Source organism: Mauremys mutica, chromosome 1, assembly GCF_020497125.1.
Source record: "Mauremys mutica isolate MM-2020 ecotype Southern chromosome 1, ASM2049712v1, whole genome shotgun sequence".
NCBI lineage: Eukaryota > Metazoa > Chordata > Testudines > Geoemydidae > Mauremys > Mauremys mutica.
This window is the reverse complement of record NC_059072.1, coordinates 163294670-163313806: the sequence shown is the minus strand read 5'-3', so window position 1 is coordinate 163313806 and position 19137 is coordinate 163294670. Positions and strand designations below refer to the sequence as shown.

The 19137-nt window shown below is 46.4% G+C and overlaps 2 protein-coding genes across 7 annotated transcripts in view; one reads left to right on the top strand and one right to left on the bottom strand.

The window, feature by feature from the left end:
* Nucleotides 1-1854, bottom strand: part of NME7 (NME/NM23 family member 7) — a 199506-nt gene extending 197652 nt beyond the window's left edge. The window contains exon 1 of one of the 4 annotated variants that reach the window (XM_045001697.1): nt 1708-1854. In XM_045001697.1, the coding sequence (XP_044857632.1) occupies nt 1708-1831 (124 nt within the window). In that variant the 5' untranslated portion in view covers nt 1832-1854. The remainder of the gene's footprint in view (nt 1-1707) is intronic. The other 3 variants (XM_045001700.1, XM_045001698.1, XR_006576185.1) reach the window with 3 other exon arrangements.
* On the top strand, nt 1805-16816 carry BLZF1 (basic leucine zipper nuclear factor 1). 3 transcript variants are annotated; one of them, XM_045001703.1, is made up of 7 exons: nt 1805-1872; nt 2766-2835; nt 5496-5938; nt 7093-7292; nt 12922-13050; nt 13655-13874; nt 15176-16816. In XM_045001703.1, the coding sequence occupies exons 2-7, from the start codon at nt 2814-2816 to the stop codon at nt 15359-15361; spliced, it is 1200 nt and encodes a 399-aa protein (XP_044857638.1). In that variant the 5' UTR covers nt 1805-1872; nt 2766-2813; the 3' UTR covers nt 15362-16816. The 3 variants fall into 3 exon arrangements, with proteins under 3 accessions (XP_044857638.1, XP_044857637.1, XP_044857639.1); XM_045001702.1 differs by lacking the exon at nt 1805-1872 and adding an exon at nt 1885-1970; XM_045001704.1 differs by lacking the exon at nt 1805-1872 and adding an exon at nt 2388-2564.
* Nucleotides 16817-19137: the final 2321 nt, after the last annotated feature.

The following is a 19137-nucleotide window of genomic DNA, read 5'->3' as shown; positions in this document are numbered from 1 at the left end:
GAAGAGAAAGCAATTTGTCTAAGATCACGGAGCAAGGTATACAGAAGGTCTGACTAGATGATCACAATGGCCTTGGAATCTACTAAATCCAAGATTAGCAATAGAAATAACAGATCTCAGTAGAGTTATACCAGGATCAAATTGGTCCACTAACTGCACACTATTTCTTGCTTTCTCCTCTTCTTTATTTTGTAGGATACCCAACACCACACATTCTAAAGGCTAAAATTGGGCCTTAATTACTTTGTCAACACCAGGAAAATCAGTGCTCATATTAGAGCAAGGGTGGGCAAACTTTTTGGCCTGAGAGCCACATCTCAGTATGGAAATTGTATGGAGGGTCAGCATGGGATTGGGGTACACGGGGCAGGGATGAGGGCTCCAGCTGGGGGTGCAGACTCTGGGGTGGGGTTGGGGATGAGTGGTTTGAGGTGCAGGAGGGTGCTCTGGGCTGGGATCAAAGAGTTTTGAGGGTGATCAGGGCTGGGGAAGGGGGTTGGGGCACGAGGGGGCTCAGGGGTGTAGGATCTAGGCAGCACTTATCTGAAGCGGCTCCTGGAAACAGTGGCCCATCCCACCTCCAGAGGCTGGGCCACGCCGCTCTGCGCACTGCCACGTCTGTAGGCACCGGCCCCGCAGCTCCCATTGGCCAAGGTTCCTAGCCAATGGGAGCTGCAGAGCTGGCGCTTGGGGCGGGGCAGTATGCAGAGCCCCTTGGCTGCTCCTGCTTCTGGGAGCCACACAGAGTGGAGCAAGGCAAGCCCCGAACCCTGCTCCCCGGCGAGACCTCGAGGGCCAGATTAAAAAGTCCAACGGGCCAGATGCGGCCCGTGGACCATAGTTTGCCCACCCCTGTATTAGAGCAACTGACACCAAGAGTGCAGCAGCAACAGTCATTGCAACAATGTCAACTCTGCTCTAGAAAGGGCTTGAACATTTTTACTATCATGCCATGCTAACAGCTTAACACAGGGACAGCTACCTGGTGGCTGGCAATTATTGAACTACAGGTACTAACTTTACCAGTCCAGATGCACTTTATGTCACAACACAACTCTTCTGCCTTGGAAGAGGATGCTTGAGAGGTGGCAAACCAAAGCTCAAGCCGGCGCTGGATGCGAAGGCTCCTGCTTCACCCAAGGTGGTGGAAGGATGGAGACAGGGGTGGGGCCTGCCCAGCACCCACTAGCCACACATGCTCTCCCTGGGAGTGGTTTGCAGTGGGCTGGTTCTGCTGCCAACACCCCGCCGGGGCCCCTCACCCCACGTCTGCTGCCAGGCAGAGGGAGAAGGGGGCTCGGCCACAAGGTCAGCGGTCTGGGGCGTCCTTCTGCCCTGAGTTTGTACAGCGCCTAGCACCACGGGGCCGGGGGCCGCTGCTGGGCGCTACGGCAAGAGAGGATGCGCCCAAAACCAGAGCAGCCCCCGGGAGCCGCAGGGCGCGCGCTGACCAGCCGCCCCGCAGGGCAGAGACACACACACCCCGCCGCCGCCCAGCCGGGTCCCAGGGAGCGGAGCGGAGCGGAGCGGAGCCAGCCCCGCCCCCCCCCGCATCAGTGGCGGTGCCGGGGGGGGGGGGGCGCGGGGGCAGAGGACTCCCCCGCTCCATGGGGTCGGGGCGGACCATGCGCCAGGAAGGAGGGCGGGGGAGGGTTGCAACGTCCATCCCGAGTACAGACCCCCCCCGGGCCCTTGCCCCCCACTCACCATGGTACCGTCCGTCCCCTCCGCCCCCGACCTCCGGGCTCGGGCGCAGCTGCCGCGTAAACTCAGCCAGACGCCGCCTCTGACCAAGCCGCTTCCTGGCAACCGAAGCCCCACCCCCGCGCATGCGCGCGCGGCCCTGAGTAACCCAGAAGTGCCTCGGAGGAGGTGACGGAAGTGCGGGGGCGGGAGCGTTGGTGGGCTGGGGGCCCGCGAAGGCCTGACGGGGGGCGGGGTGACAGGCGGACCCGGCGCGTGGCGGCCCGGTGAGTGTGTCACGCGCCTCGCGGGGAGGGCGGGGCCGGTCGCGCTGCGCGTTGCGGGCTCGCACCCTCCGAGCGGCCCCTGGGTGACGCCGCAGCCGCGGACCCTGCGCGCGGGGCTTGTTTTTAACCCCCCGCCCGGCCGGGGCCGCTCGGGCGACGGTCGGAGACTCGCGGCCCCGCAGGATGGGCGCAGTTACCGGCCGAGCCTGCTGGGCCTCGCCGGGGCCGCTCCGGGACCTTCGCTCTGCCAGAGCCCAGACCCCCCGGGCGCGGCCTAGCAGCCCCCCGGTGCCCTCCGCCCGTGGCGCGTGGGCGTGACGCGCCGGCTGGCGGGGCCGGTTTTGGTTGGCGGTTTTCCTGGAGAGCTAATCAGGTGACTTAATCTTTAATTCCTGGAGCCTCCCGGCCAACCCTGGAGGGTTGGCAACCGTAATACCGGCCTGTGCCCAGCTGCTGCCGGGAGTGGGGAGTTTGGCCCGGGCCAGGCTCCCCCGGACAGCGGGCTCACATCTCTGCTGGCCTTGCGGAGCAGACGGCGTCAGAAACAAACCCAAACTGCCTCAAAACACAACGTAGCCGCGGCCTTCTCGTCAGGTTAGTGGTGTCATGGAGAGGGTGATAGCTCCCAAAACGTGCTAGCCCCTTTCCAGACACAGAGAGCGCCGGCCCTGCCCTCAGTGGAGTTACTGCGCCATGTCCTAGAGGGACAAAGTAGAGTTCAGAAGAAACATTAGCAAAATTCGCAGGCACGTTTTAGAGGACTAATTATTGTTTCACCCTGGGCGTTTTCTTTAGATTTGGTGGTTCTCTCTCCCATCCAGCTCCATCAGCCAAAGGGGAACAATGACATCTCTGGGGAAGAAAGGTAAGTGTTCTTCCTTTACTAAAGATATACATTCTGGTAATTCTGTATTCACTTGGGAGGTGTTTAATTACAGAACAGTATAACTTTAGGGGGGAAAGATTGTGGGAATCTTCACTGTTGCAGTGAAAAGCAGAGATATAGTAAAGAGCCTGGGTGGAGGTGGTAATGAAATGTTTTCTTTTACCTTTGGATCACTAGTTCAGATCAGGCTAGGACAGTAACAACTGAAAGTTATTACTCTTTGATGGCTCTTTGGTAGCCTGAGATGATGGTCTTCATCTAATTCCTAGCAGATAGGTGTCTAGCATTTTTTTGGCTCCCTTATTTTTATTACAGTAGAATAAAGACTTAAGCATTAAGACCCCACTTCTGCAAACAGACCTGCACAAGTAGACTTTTGTGCTGGCATAGATCAATTTGTACGCAAAGTACCTAAATCTGCAAAAACTAGGAAATTCAAAATTAAGGATTCTTACTCTGTCCTTATCTCACACTGTAGTGGTGAGGCACAGCAAAATGTATATGGTCTGTTCTTGGACTTCCCTATTGTGCAACAATGGTAAGAAGTCAATCTCTTTTACACCTTAATGGACATGGTTTGCTGGGAATACGCTAAACCCCTAAGAATTTTATTCTTTGAAGATATTCTTTTCTTAGTCCCACCTTTTCTCAGTGTTGGTTTAGGCAGGCATAATGTGTTACTTCAGGTGGGATGTGACAAAGGCCTTAATAACCAGGGAGAGATTAGCATTGGCAAGGAAGAACACAACAGACCCTGTTTTACTAACTGTGTGAGGCAATTAAAGTTATTGAAGATACTGTTTTACATTAGCAAGAAATCAATTTTCTAACAAAAAGATGTCTTGACTAGACTTGAAAAAACTAAATTCTAAAAAGCTCTTCTCTATTATCTGTTAACTAGTTGAGCTTATGAGTTATTTCTGGGTTTACATATGTGACAGATGTAGCAATTTCCTGCAATATCTTTGGGAGATCTTACCGTATTAAATTTATTTATCATTGTGGGCCAAGGATTGTGGAGTGTGTGTGGAGTGTGTGATTAGGCAAATTCACTCAGGTTGTAACACTGCTAGAGAGGTACCACCACCTGGAGAGGCTCACATATGCTGGTTCAAACTGGATTCTCCAGAGACCAACAGACAAAGAAAGGTCCTGTGGATAAATATCCTGATTGTAAGTGGACTCAAGGCCTTCTTTCTGATCCAGCAAATGGACAGGACCTTCTGTCCAAGGGAGGCCTGGGAAGGTTGGAAGGACTTTGGCCAACTGAAGCCCCATAAGATAGATGGATGACCTAGTAAGCTTTTAGCAGGCATACAGGAACTCATTGTTCTTTACGGTTTTTTCTGTAATGCTTTCATCTTAGGAATAAATGTGCTTGCTTATAAAAGGCTGTGCAGTAACTTTTAACTGCTGGCAATTAAACTGTTCATAAGCCTTCAGAGAGAAAGCAATGCACAGACGCTGGCCTGTTTAGGTAGGTCTGATTTGCTGGGAATACCATAGTGTAGGCAGAGAACTGTTAGCCTGGAAAAACCTTGGTCAGAAGGGAGAGAGAAACAGGTTTTCGCCAACCAAGGTAATGGTTGAGAGGTGGAAGCCCAAACGTGGGTGCCCTTGGTGGACCAGGGAGAGGGTGCAGTTCCTCTGAAGTATGACAACATAAATTGGGTCATATGCTTAGAAGGTCAAACATCAGTCTTCGGTGTTCTGGAGCATCTTTCACCAATTTAGACTCATACACGTTAGAAATGGAAAATATCATTGAAGATCAACCATTCCATGTCCCTGCAGTGTGGTAGTACTTGGAAATACTTGTTTTCTAGGCAGGAAGTGTGACACAGTGACAATTTTACAACCAATTCAGGGTTGTGTGCAATTTAATAAAACCCAGCACCAACAGAAATGTTTGTTAAATGTTTGTGTTTAGATAATTTTTTTTTTAATTAAACATTGCTCTGCAGTGGTAGAAACCCAAACATGCCAGCACAGGGGGAGAGGATTGCAGGAGAACTAGAAGCAGGAAGTGATTAGTTAATTCCTCTTTCCATTCTCCTCCCCCCGCCCCCCCTTTTTGGACAATGAAGTAAAACAGCACAAATAATGAAAGGTTAATTTTTTTTTTTTTAATTTTTCAGGATTTACAACTAAGTTATTACTAGACACAGTTAAGGAAAAAACTTATGAATGTATTGTATTGACAGTATCTCTTTAAAGCTGTTGTGAAGCAGTCTAATGCTTTTCAGCAGGGAAGGAGTGAAATCCTCTTGGCTCTGAAGTCAAGGTTCAGTGGCCAATGTAGTGAGTTCATATAGATTTCCTTCAAATTGGCTGCTGTTGACATTTTTATCTATATAGTCTTGTTTGTGCAATGAGCATGTAAATATAAATAAAACTAAAAAAAAAAGTCCTGATGAGATAGATGGCTGGATTTTGTATTACTGACCTTACTGATTAATGAACACACTTATTTGAGTGCACTTTCCTAACTGAATCAGTGCCCCAGCACTGTGCTGCTTTGCAGATGCATTGTAAAACCAAGTTCCTTCCAGAGTTTTGTTGCCATTCTCTTTGAATTTCTGCAACTCCCAGTGGTGTAATAAAACACATATATTATCTTCCCATTGTCTCCATCTTAGCCGACTATGCCTCGTCACCCATCCGTGGACCTGGAGATGGCATGGAAACTGAGCAGCCACCTAAAACTGTGGAAGTAGTTGCTGGAGCCTACAATACAAGTCGTCATGCCCATCACAGTCCACACAAGAAAGCTATCTCTTCCCTGAGTCCTGGAGTTCTCCAGCTAGGGAAAATACACAGTGATAAGTCAGTGGAGATTGAAGCTGTTCGAATACTGGTTCCGAAAGCTGCTATAACTCATGTTGTTCCTACCAAAAATGCTAAGGTGGCTAAATCCCTGGGACACCATAAAGGAGAGGACTTCAGCCAGTCAGATGGAGTCACAGAACCCAATAAAGAGCTGTTGGAGCTAAAAAATGCAGTAGAAAAGCTCAGGAATTCAGAAAGGAGATTGCTACAGGATAAAGAAGGTCTTTCCAACCAGTTACGTGTACAGACAGAGGTAAGACGTTGAGGACTGTTTTTGTGACAGAAGATTTGTAGCTTTATTTTGTTTGAGAAGCCTGAGGAAACCAGTATGATGGTATAGTCTGACCTTCTGCATAAGACAGGCCAGAGAAACTTGCCAAGTAATCTCTGAATCAAACCCATAACTTCTGTTTTGAGCTATAGAATATATCATAGAAAGATATCCAGCCTTGATTTAAAGATGTCAAATGATGGAGAATCCACTACTTCCCTAGGTAAATTGTTCCACTGGTTCGTTACACTTGTTCAAAAAATCCACCTTTTTCTGAATTTGTCTAGCTTTAGCTTCCAACCATTTGTTCTCTCTAAAACCTACTACATTTTGTTCCTGTGGTTTTATGACTGCAGAAACATTCATTACTTTAAAAATGTAATCACAAGGGGAGTCTTGATATCATTAACAAAGACAGTGGGAGCATGCAAATATAGAAAAATTGGCCTGCTGCACTGTATAAAGTACTCTGCAAAGGGCAACACCATAAACTCAGCTACAAAAATAATTTTTCCCTACTGAACATAGAAATTGCTATACAGAGAATACCAGTGTTCTATCTGGTCTAGTATCCTTTCTAAGACAATGGCTTGATGCATCTGTCAAATGCTTCAGAGGAAGGTGGAAGAAGCCCCATAGTGGATAACTATCAAATAAATCACCCGTAGGGCAAGTTTCTTCATAACCCCTTTTAGCTAGTGGTTGGGTTATGTCCTGACACAGATGACTGGATGTCCTGCCTAATATAAACTGCAGATATCTAAATGGCTACTCCTTCTGTAAATTAAGCCTGCATGCTTCCCTCTGTTCACTTCTCAGTGTAATAGACAAATGTGCTTATTCTTTCAGACATTAGTTATACAGGCTTATTTAAGCAACTACAGTTATAGCAAATAAGTTGCATGTCTTGAACCTTTTAGTAATCATGAGGCTTAAAACGCTTGTCCTTCAAATTCCCCAAAGGACATGTATCTGCCCTACTTGCAGTTCTTCAAGTGTCTTGTAATTATTTCCATACAAAAGCCTGACATATTGGGAAATCAGTCTGAATCTTTGTTAGCTAATGTGCTTTCTAGAAGCACACTGCGATTAGAGATATGACTTATAATAGGTGTTCTATCCTTGGCCTATTCTAGGTGAATCGAGAGCTGAAGAAGTTACTTATTGCTTCGGTTGGGGACGACCTGCAATATCACTTTGAACGCATGGCGCGTGAGAAAAATCAGTTGATCCTAGAAAATGAGGCCCTAGGCCGGAATATGTCTCAGCTGTCTGAACAGTTAGAGCGGATGTCTATACAGTGTGATGTGTGGCGCAGCAAATTCCTAGCAAGCAGGTATGGTTTACAGTAGTCTGTGTCACTATTGTCTTAGGACTCCCTTGGTAAATTAGTATAATGAAAGACCCTTTTGAAATACATACACCTCTACCCTGATAGAACGTGACCCGATATAACATGGTAAAGCAGCAGGGAGCCCCGGGCCCTTTAAAGCGCCACCTGAGCCCCGCTGCTTTACCGCGTTATATCCAAATTTGTGTGGAGCCCCGGGCCCTTTAAATCACCGCCTGAGCCCAGCTGCTGGAGCCCCGGCGGTGATCTAAAGGGCCAGAGGCTCTGGCCGCTGCAAGGAGCCCCAAGCCCTTTAAATCCCCACCTGAGCCCCGCTGCCAGAGCTCTGGCAGTGATTTAAAGGGAGCCGGGCTCTCCACAGCAGCTGGAGCACCGGGCCCTTTAAATCACCGGGGAAGCCGGTCCAGTCCGGCACAGCGTACCAGACCGAACCTGATATAACTCAGTCTCACCTATAAGGCAGTGAGATTTTTTGGCTCCCGAGGACCATGTTCTGTTGTGGTAGAGGTGTATATGCAAGGGAATAGCTGTAGGAATCCCTACTCTGAACTGGAAATCTACCATGAGATCTGGAAAACTTCAACCAACGCAGCTCTGCTTTCTTATGTTTCCAGCCACTGTCTGCGCAGTTTTGAATAATTATTCAAAATTATTCATCCCTCTGTACACTTGTGTATCTTCAGTGTCCTTATCGAAAATTGTAATACCATAAACTTTACTTTTTTTTATATAAACAGCTGTGCAGATGACAAGCTGAAAAGGGGTTAGTGCTGCTAGTAAAGCAGGGTTCCAACGTGTATGACGATAACATTTATTGGCACAGAAAAGGATTTAAAAAAAGATAGTTTGCTGAGCTTCTGAGCATGGTGCCAGGCACCTTTTATCTATCAAGCATTTGTAATGGAGCATTGCTGGAGAGGGTGTTTGTTTGTTTTTACATTGGGTTAATGCTCCAGTGAAGGGGAGGCGATCTATTTTGGAGATTTTAATTAAGACGTGTTGCTTTTTGTTTGTCAAGATCCCAGATGTACAGTAAAATACACAGGAGCAGGCCTGTTGAATACAATTTTCACAAATGGGACTTCAATTTAAGAATAGAGTAGACGGAGGATCTGTGATATACCTGGTATGACCAAATTAAAGACTTTACAAATGCGGTGCTCTACAATTTATATTTAATCTACTCTTGAATGCAGAAAATATATGACTAAACACAAGTTGGCTACATTTAACAAAGCACATTCAACAGAGGCTCGGGGGATCGGCGATGGAATATAGAGCCTCTTACCTGAGGTTGCCAGTTTGAATCCAGCCCAGGTCATTAGTAACTGAAAGGTGCTACTATAAACTTAGGTGGTGGGGACTTATGTACCATTAATTCTATAATCTTAGTTCAGTTATGTCAAATAACCATTACCACCACAGTTGGTACCTTTGTTGGCAATCCCAGCAGTGAGGCCAATGATTGGATACCAAAAACACCCTCTCTCTCCTACAGCGACTGTAAGGTAAGGGTTGAAGTACCTTGGCACGATAGTATTTGAGAGGCTTACGTTGCTGATTCCTATACTGTTCCTTATTTTTGGATGGCTAGGCCTCTCAATCTGGCAATTGCCATCTCTCTCTCCTCATTCCAAGTCACACAGAGTAAATCACATTAAGATAACTGTACCCTTAATTGGTATTTAGACAGTGATATAGCAATGTGTATTAATGCACGTGGCCATAATGGTAGAAAAAAAGTCCAATTTAAAATAACCTGTCAAAAAGAACTGCCACTTGCAAGTGCAAAATGAATAAACCAACTCAGATTACTTGCACATGAACTCAAAATAAACTACTGGATTTATGTTTCCTTTTCCTTCATCCAGTATTTAATGATTGATGGCAGAGGGACCTACTCTAACATGAACCTGAGACTCAGATCAAGATATACATATTAGAGAACACCAACTACTAATGACAATTTAGAAACTTTCTTCTCAAATTTTAATGTGATTGCAGGATTTGACAGGCCATAGCCCTTAAAGTGTGAGCCATGTTGTGGCAACCCAGAGTATATAATGTAATGACAGCATTAGGCACATGATTTGATGACAGGACCACACAGTATGATGGTGAATGCTGACTTTGGTTTTAGTGTTAGTTTTTTACTAGGTGAATTTTCTGATTCAGCCAGTGAAGAAGAATGTGAGATTTTTTTTAACCTGAAGTTCTCTTCTTATGTTCCTACAACTAGAGAATGAGGAATTCCATAGTTTGTGTAGTATGTGTCTGTGAGTGATGGTCGGAAAAGTGTTTTGCATTTTCTGAGGACTGGAAATCGAATCCTCCTGGGCTCTATTCCAACTCTTCCTGTGTGACCTTCAGTAAATCACCTGTAACTGAAATGCAGGGTTAAGAGAACTGATCAGATTATCCCTTCCTTAATTCATAGGCATGTTGTGAAGCTTAGTTTAATACTTCTTCATCAGAATATTTTACAAACAAACTTCTCATTAATATTGAAACCTATAGTATATGCTTCCTCCATTGGCTTTGTAAATAAATATTTAATATATGAGGGACTGTCTCTGAAATATGGGTTTAGTCAGTCAGGTGTCACCATTCCTAATTAATTGGGCTCTTCAGCATGATTGGTGTGCCTGTGTCATGGGCTAAGAGTAACACTTGTGGGAGCATCATGTGACAATGGATTGGTACTTGCTGAGTTGACTGTAACCCACTGCTCTGAGTCTTTTGGTTTGTCCTTTTTTGAAAGAGGCAGTGAGGTGATATTTTGAGAGATGTGTATATTTACATGTTGTATCTCCTCTCTTGTAACGTTTTTTAAAGGAAAATCTCCAATGGAATCAGCTGTCTGGGGGATTAGAGACAATCTCTTTCCTCTAAATTGGTAGTTAAGAGTGACCAAAAGTGGCTGGGATCTGATAGCTATTAGTTTGTTTCTAAGGGATCTTTGTCTAGATCATCTAACCATACCTTTGTTAGTCTCAACAGAGAGGCAAATAAATGAGCAAGAAACTGCTGTGGCGGGGAGCCCAGAGCCTTTTAAATCCCAGCCGTGGCCGGGACACAGAGGGCTCTGGGCTGCCCGCTGCGGCGGGGAGCCCAGAGCCCTTTAAATCCCGGCCGGGACTCAGAGGGCTGTGGGCTGCCCCAGCCGTGTCCCCGCCTCCCCCGCCGCCCGGCTCCGGCCCCGCATACCCGCCTCCGCTGGCCCTGGCCTTGCGCCTCCCGGCTCCAGCCCCGGCCCCAGCCCCGCGTACCTGCCTCTGCCGCCCGGCCCCGCGCACCCGCCTCCGCCGGCCCTGGCCTCGCGCTGCCCGGCTCCAGCCCCGGCCATGTCCCCGCCGCCCGGCCCCGCGCACCCGCCTCTGCCGGCCCTGGCCTCGCGCTGCCCGGCTCCAGCCCCGGCCATGTCCCCGCCGCCCGGCCCCAGCCCCTCGTACCTGCCTCCACCGGCCGCATCCCCGCCTCGCCCGTCCCCACCGCCTGGCCCCAGCCCCGTGTACCCGCCTCTGCCGGCCCTGGCCTCAGGGCCGCCCGGGGGGGGCAAATGGGGCAATTTGCCCCCGGGCCCAGCAGGGGCCCCCCACGAGAGTTTTTCGGGGGCCCCGGAGCAGGGTCCTTCACTCGCTCCGGGGGGCCCGGAAAACTCTTGCAGGGCCGGGCGCAGGAGCTTCTTCTGCTCCTGGTCTTTGCCTGCGGGGGGGGTCCTTCCGCTCCGGGGCGGAAGGACCCCCCACTGGCGAGTTACCGCCGAAGCGGGACCTGCTGCTGAAGTGCAGCCCGGTCTTCGGCGGTAATTTGGCGGCGGGGCGCCCTTCCGTTCCGGGACCTGCTGCCGAAGTGCCCCGAAGACCCGCGGCGGGGCCTCCCGCTGCCGAATTACTGCCGAAGACCCGGCTGCACTTCGGCGGCAGGTCCCGCTTCGGCGGTAATTCGGCGACAGGGGCGCCCCGCGGCGGGTCTTCAGGACACTTCGGCGGCAGGTCCTGGAACAGAAGGGGCCCCCCCCCCGCCAAAGACCCCGGGCCCCCGGAATTCTCTGGGCGGCCCTGCCCGGCCGCGTGTCCCCCGCCGCCCGGCCCCGCATCCCTTCCCGGCCGCCCTACTCTGGCTGGCCAGCTACCTGGCTCTGGCCGTCCGGCTCCTGCCACATCTTCCAGCTCCGGGCTCCGGCCGTGTGACTCCTGCCCCGGCCCAGCATCCCGGGGCTCCTGGCTCCAGCCGCGGCCGGACTGTAGTGCCGCCAGCCACATCCAGGCAGCGCAGTATGGGGGCAGGGAGGGGGTGTTGGAGAGAGGGCAGGGGGGTTCGGGGTGGGGGGTGGATAGGGGTTGGGGGGGTCAGAGGGCAGGGAACAGGGGGATTGAATAGGGGCAAGGGTCCTGGTGGGGCAGTTAGAAAGGATCAGGGGATGGATGGGGCGGTGGGAGGCAGTCAGGGACAAGGGTTCCACGGGCTGTCAGGGGACAGAGAGAAGGGGTGATTGGATGGGGCAGGGGTCCCTGGGGTGGGGGGAGGTGTCAAGGAATGCCGGGGGTTGGATGGGGCAGGAGTTCCGGGGCGGGGGGGGGGGGGCATGATCCCTAACCCTAAGAACATTTGCTAATGTTGTTGATTGTTGTGCAGGGGAGAGGGTGAGAACTGTTCCCATCAGTCTCCTTGTTGTCCATTCCTTTTCCCTTCTTTATTTACAGTATAACTACAAAATAGTTTTCAATATTTCTGAGTATATAACATATGCCGTCAAAAGCAGGACTACCAAAAGTGTTAAAAATACTGGTACATGTCTTCCTATTCATTAAATAAAATACTGTTTTATTGTTCTACTAATGTGTATATTTTCTTTAAGTTAAAAAAAGTTAAAAATTTAATTTTTTTAAAATAGCACCAAACTTTAAGGGTGCAGCTTATAATCAGGAGCAGCCTATACTCGGAACAATACGGTACTTTTTTCACACAACACACAGTCAACCAGTGGAATTTGTTGCCATGGGGCGTTGTGAAAGCCAAAAGTATAAATGTGTTTTAAAAAAATTAGGTAAGTTCATGGAGGATAGGTCCACCAATGGTTATTAGCCAGTATCATCAGGGATGCAAAAGCGTGTCCCTCAACCTCCTATTGTTGGAAGCATCTAGCACTGGGCACTGTCAGACAGGATATTGGGCTAGATGGACCATTGGTCTGACCCGGTATGACCATTCTTATCTTCATCTCCTCTTCCCGACTAAGTCCTGGTAAGAAAACAACTGCATTTCTTGATTCCACAGTTGAGAATGGAGGAAAGGAAGCAACTGTGCCTTGCTAATGGTCCTGTCTTTCTGCTATTTGTGTTAGTTTGGTCCTTACAACCTTGCTCACATCATCTAGTGTGCCATACGGCTTCCCCTGTGAGCTCCAAAAAGCCTCCTTATTACAAAACATTTCCTATTCCTCAGTTTTAAAAAAAAGCCAGGCAAACATCAGTTTTAATTGACTGCTCTTAATCCTTGAAATATTTGATCTGCTAAAACTATCTGCAACAGAACCAAAAGTGAAAACTAATTCTATTTCTAACTTGCCTGTTAAAAGTAGCTGATTTATTGGGGATTTCCTCTTTTGCAGAGTCATGGCTGATGAGCTAACCAATGCCAGAGCAATTCTTCAGCGCCAAACCCGGGATGCACAAAGTGCACTTCAGGATCTGTTGAGTGAACGTGACCAGTTCCGTCAAGAAATGATTGATACACAGAAGTATGATTGCTCTTTACATTCTTTTCATCCTCTATATTGGTTTTATTTTCCTGCCCTAAATGTTACTCTGTGCATTTTTTATTACTGTGGTCTCAGTTTAGGTAGTCTGACCTAGAATCAATTCTCAATGTTATTTCTGATATTTACAAAAAACATTGTTGTGATTGCTGTGCCTGGCGCCCTCTTGTTGGCGGTCTCTCAGCAGAAAGGTTGAGGATTGAAGGAGCCATATCAGTTGAACTTCTTCTCTTTTCACCCAAAAGAGTTGTTAGTCCTAGGTGAGGGTTGAGATTCATCGATTAGCAAAAGATAAATGTATGGGACCTCAGTCTTCCTGACTCTTAGTCACCACTTGTCACCAAATTCTCTAATCATGATGAGCTCCTCAAGCCTTGTATTTTATTACTGGGCTACAGTCTCTGGCCATATGTCCTAATCTTGTTTAAATATTTCTTATTTGTATGTTTTTATATCCCTTGTCCAACTTGAATTGTAAGTTCCTTGGGGCAAGATGGCCTCTATTTGTACCGCACCATGCATATTGATTGCACTGTATAATGATTTACACATCATTATTATAACAATTCAATTTTTCCCTGAACAGATTGTTAGAAGAGCTGCTGGTTTCTCTACAGTGGGGGAGGCAGCAGACATATTATCCTAGTGCTCAACCCCACACTACAGCAGAGCTAGCAGCAGTGAACCACAAACTGGCTAAAGCAGTGAGCTCCCACCTTCTTGGAAATGTTGGCACTAACACTCCAAAAAAGACTTCCCCACCGACAGAGTTCTGCAACACTCCTGCTGAGAAAATGGCTGAGATGGTAAAACCCTTACTAGAGCTCCAAGTTTGTGTCCCGATTAGCACTGCATAGGTGCAGCTTCCAGTTCACTTTCAGGAAAGGCAACTTTCTGGTGCATGAGAACTAATTACAATCTGGAGTGAGTAAAGTTCATAGGCAATAGAGAGCTTTTTCAGTACATCTAATCTAAAAGACCATTCCCTAAGCAAATATTTAAAAACTGGAAAAACTCTTTCCCCGAGGCACCAGGAGGTAGCCTACATCACCACTGTATGTCTTTTCAGTAGCACCCCTTAGTGTAGTGTCTAATCTCTGTACTGCTAATTTAGATCTGCACAGTGATCATGCATAGAGGCTCTGTTCTTTGTCTTCCTCATGTTCCAGGAAACTGCAGTAGGATTTTTTTCTCCCTCCTTTTCTCTTAGACTTTGGCTCTAATAGATTTCCCCCCCCCCCCAATATATAGTCTCGACTTGAGACTGTATCCCTGCCAGCTATAATTTTGGGGCATACCTGAAGACTGGGGATTCCATTTCAAAATAAATGGCTTTATATTAGGGCAAGGAGATCATTAGAACATTAAGACTGAAACAATGACCTAATGAAGATGTAGATGAGCAAATTCTCCAGAGACCATGAGCAGCTGGGCTAGAATAACAAGCAGGAAGACTAATGGGAAAGTACTGCTTCCCCTCCCAGCCTAGCTGCTGCACTCCAGAAGTGATTGGGACAGCATTTCATTTTAGGCTAGGGAACTAACCAGGGAGCCTCAACTTGAGAAGTAGGACAGAGAGGGGAAAAGATGAAGAAAAGGGAGGTGGGGCAGAGGCAAAACCCATACCATTTTCAAAGTAAGCTCCCCTACCCCCAAAAAAATCCAGTTACTGTAAGTCCAGGTGGAAGGAAATTTGGGGAAGATAAGTAGTGGAGAACGTGTTTAGCTTTTCCCTTTAGTATTTGGTCCTCATTGTAGTAAGAACCATTTCCAGAGGAGTAGCATCCCATGCATAAAACTGCCAAAAAACCATATTTTAAAACTAACAAGCTATCCTCTACTAGAACTGAACCCCCCCAGGCGTGTACTAGGTGACTATCCGTACACTTCTCAAGCAGCCGAAGGCATAAAGCACTGTGCACATAGTTGTGGTACAATGTTAAGAATTACAATTCAAGGTAAAAACTGACCAAAGTATAAGGATTGATAAAATTTACATTCACCTCAACAGCGGCCACCAGCTGCTGTATGTAAATGGAAGTCACGAATAAAGCATCTTGGATTAAATAACATCCAGTCCATGTCTGATACTGAAATTCTCTTTTAGGTGCTGCGAGTGTTGGATCCAGTTGCCTGTACTGAAGCATCACCAGAAGTTCCCTTTTCTGAGTCTTCCCCACCCTCCTTCTTTTCCACAAAGAAGAACATTGGTCGGTTTCACCCATACACCAGATATGAAAATATAACTTTCAACTGCTGCAATCACTGCCAGGGAGAACTGATAGCTCTTTAAAATCATTGCGCTGAAGACAAAATAAAGCTAGTGTATCTGTGGATATGCTAACTTTTCCCTGAATGACACTAGTGATTTATCCATTCTGATTTCCTTCTTTGCTATTATCATCTTGGAGGTTTGTTATGCTAGAAAATGTACTTTTTACTTCCTATAACTCATGCTTAGGGACCATCTACAATAATCTGTGGTGGGATCATAGCTTCTACAGGGCTGGAATATGGTTAACGCTCCCATTTACAAGGGCAAGACCAAAATGTTACAACAGTACAATTTGTAGTGTAAATAGCGCCTTAGATATGTAGGATTTGTAATTATATTATAAAATCTTAATGAATTTCTGCTCAGGGGAAGACAAAACCATTAAACTATTTATTTAGGTACATAGACAAGTGATGCATCCACTTGAAACCTCTGAATAGCGCTTCCTTTAAAAGGGAGTTGAAATAAATGCAAAAGTGAGAAACATTGAGTTATTTAAGTATTTTCATTTTAAAAAGGGCAATAGAATGCACAATCATTTCTATGTGGTTTAATTTCTCTCTAATGTTACTCTGTTTGCTGTGGTGCTATGGTCAAGTATTTATAGTCCTAATTAAGTTACAGGATCAGGTGCAATTAATGTTATGGGTCTTCAAGTTCAGAAGGGGGCAGCAGGGCACTGTTCAGAATTCTTACCTTGATGAAAAGGGGTAGAGAAGCCTCTTTAAGAAGACACTTGAATGAAATTGAAAGGTGTTTAAGTAGGAGTTGGTGCTGAATGGATTCTGGAAGCTAGTGTGCATGAGGTTGAAACAAGTGAATTGGAAGCATTTTAATTCCTAGAACCAAGCTGCTGCATAGCTGATGCTCAGCAAAGACTGATGTAGCTCCTTTAGTGCACAGTTTTAAAAACTGAAACATACCTTATGCTTAGAGGCAAGATACTACACATGAAAATCTTTCATAGGTATTATACCCATGGAGGGGCCTGCATCATCAAATACTAGGTATGCATAGGCAGTGACAAAGCATACTATATTTCTACTCATCTGGCTTTACTAGGTTAATGAGCAGTTCAAAGTATGTACTAGTAACCAGTCTGCCAAATACAGCCTGAAAAGAGAGCTTGCAGGGTTCTTCTCTGCGTGCTTATTTACAAGTTAGACAGGATACGAGTCTTCTACCATATGTTAGGGAGCTTACGAGCTCTTTTTGAACAAATGTCATATTCATAGAAAAATCATGCTAATATCTTACAGCACTCTGGTATCCTGCCACCCCCAACAGATACAGTATGCATAGCCTTGGTATGTAATTAAGGAAAAGGTCTCTAAACCAGTCACTAACACTTTTGTTTGGTAAATCTAATACTGTATACAGGGTATAAAAGGCATACTTTTTGACTGCTACTCTTGGCCATGCTTTGGCCTGTGCAATTAATATGCTACAATAAACATTCTCTATCTACTTTTATCATGAATGAAGGTTTGGATTTTGTATGCTTGTGACAGTCTTTGATTCCACACATTCTTTGCAGAATCTAAGGGCAGGTCTACACTACAGCTGGGATCGACGCTCTGCGATCGATTCAGTAGCAGTCGATTTAGCGGAGTGGGTCTCAAACTTTTTTACTGGCGACCCCTTTCACATAGCAAGCCTCTGAGTGCTGCCACACACACCACCCCCCACTAAAACAAACACATTTAAATATATTTAACACCATTATAAATGCTGGAGGCAAGCAGGGGTTCGGGTGGAGGCTGACACCTCGTGACCCAGCGAGGGGTCCCGATCCCCAGTTTGAGAACCCCTGATTTAGCAGGTCTAGTAAAGACCCACCAAATTGACTACAGATCGCTTTGCAGTCAACCCCTGTACTCTCCCCCCGCTGAGAAGAGTAAGATAAGTTGACAGAACATTTTCTCCCACTGACCCCCTGCAGTGTAGACCACACGGTAACTCGATCTAAGGTAGGTACGTCGACTCCAGCTACATTATTCACATAGCTGGAGTTGCATAGAGTAGGTCAACTTACCTCAGTAGTGTGGATGTAGTTTTCTTTTCACTCATGTGGAGTTCAATCTTTTATTTCTTAGGCTAACTGATGGGCATTAGTTATTGTGCCCTGGTGTACCTCATAGGGACAGAGATTCCTCTCTCCACCCCTTGCAGGCTGGGAAAACACTCAAACAGATATTAAATTGATGGATTTGTCAGCGTATCGCAGTGGGGAGAATAAATAAAGGTTGGTCACCTGTAACCAGAGTTCAAGATGACCTCTGCCCAGTCATGCCCAGTGTTGTAGAAGGTTCTGCTGTTCCAAGCTGCTAGCAGTGCCCATTGGAATGCTCTTGTGCCCTGTTCTCCTTCCCTCTCCCCCGTTCCCCCCAGTAAAAAGGAAGCATGGTATGCAGACTGCCTCAGTTCCTTCCACTAGCTCCTCAGGTCCAAGTCTGTCACTAAGACTGAGAAAGAAGGGAAGGTGGACAGGGAGCGTGAATTACCTTTGCGAAAGTAGAACAGGCTCTAGTTCTGTCACTATGGCATTTTTCACGATCGTTAAACAAAATGTTAAACTCTTTAACTCTTCCCCTACCACTTAAACAATTTTAAAGCTGCATAAGTCAGTTATACTTTGAAGCCTCGCATTTTAAGCAGGAAAAGAATAAGCCTAATTTTTTCCAATGGAATAATCAACTCCCATTTAGTCTTAGCTAGTGTAGCAAATTAAGTGGTGCTTTAGGAACTTTTCCTGTACTATGGTAGACACACCTAAAGGTTTTAACAATAACTTTTTAAAAAAAATATATAATTAGTTAACACACAGGTGAGCTGTATCTACTAAACAGGTCTTTTCCCAACACATCTGTCTCAAACTTACTATACTTCCTAGCCACACTTGCAGCAGTGCATTTTTGGAAATCTACATGATTATCCCATAATGCGTTAGTGAGAGCACCCAACTGCACTCTAGGTAGCTGAAAGGAAGGCAGACCAGCAAAACAGGTTACAAAGGCACAGTTAATGTGTATAGAGGAACCCCTCTATGCAACAGGACAACTATGACTTAGTTGCAGAAAGACCCATGTTCCATGTATGCACGGCTTGAAACACTGTTAGTAAGAGTTAACTATATTGGGTATGGATACACACCATGTTTAGAGCCAGCCAGTTAATAGTAGGTTAAATTATTAAATAGCATAGTGTAGACCAAGCTGAAGAACTGTAAAGCCAATATCACTTGTGAGCATGCATGCTTATGTGCTCACTGAAGGTGTGGGCAGGGAACTAGAATGAAATCAGTTGAAACTGTTAGTGTAAATATGAACCATTTTTCACTTTAAAAACAAACAAATACAGCCATTCCTACATCTGTGGTGGAATAAACAGCATGACTTAGATTATCAAGACAGGGACACAGAAATTAGAGCCAAAGTTGTTCCAGCTTGGTCTGCTTCAACAATTAGATTAATAGATTCTAAAGGTAGAAGGGAAAGAACACTGATCTGAACCTCTTGCATGACCAGCCATGGAACAAATTAAAGCACCCTTGCAAAACTGCTGAATTAACGAGCCCTGCCACAGAATGTTCTCCCCTGCCCTTTACCAGGATGGGTGGCAAGGAAAGAACTCATCTTTTACTTCCTGTCAGTAAGTACAATTTGGAAGGGTTAATTAGGAAGATAGTTCAGAATGTAATCTGTGCTATATGAGTGAGGTGTTAATCAGCCCAGAAATGGAAGAATGAAATAGAGTGAATCTTCTGTGAGATAATTTCACTTTGTCCATTGTGG

What these genes read in the sequence shown, in the direction of transcription:
- BLZF1 (XM_045001703.1), top strand. Translation starts at nt 2,814, where the DNA reads ATGACATCTCTGGGGAAGAAAG. An exon ending in GACATCTCTGGGGAAGAAAG is followed by an intron (nt 2,836 to 5,495) that starts GTAAGTGTTCTT and finishes TCTCCATCTTAG; the next exon opens with CCGACTATGCCTCGTCACCC. An exon ending in AGTTACGTGTACAGACAGAG is followed by an intron (nt 5,939 to 7,092) that starts GTAAGACGTTGA and finishes GGCCTATTCTAG; the next exon opens with GTGAATCGAGAGCTGAAGAA.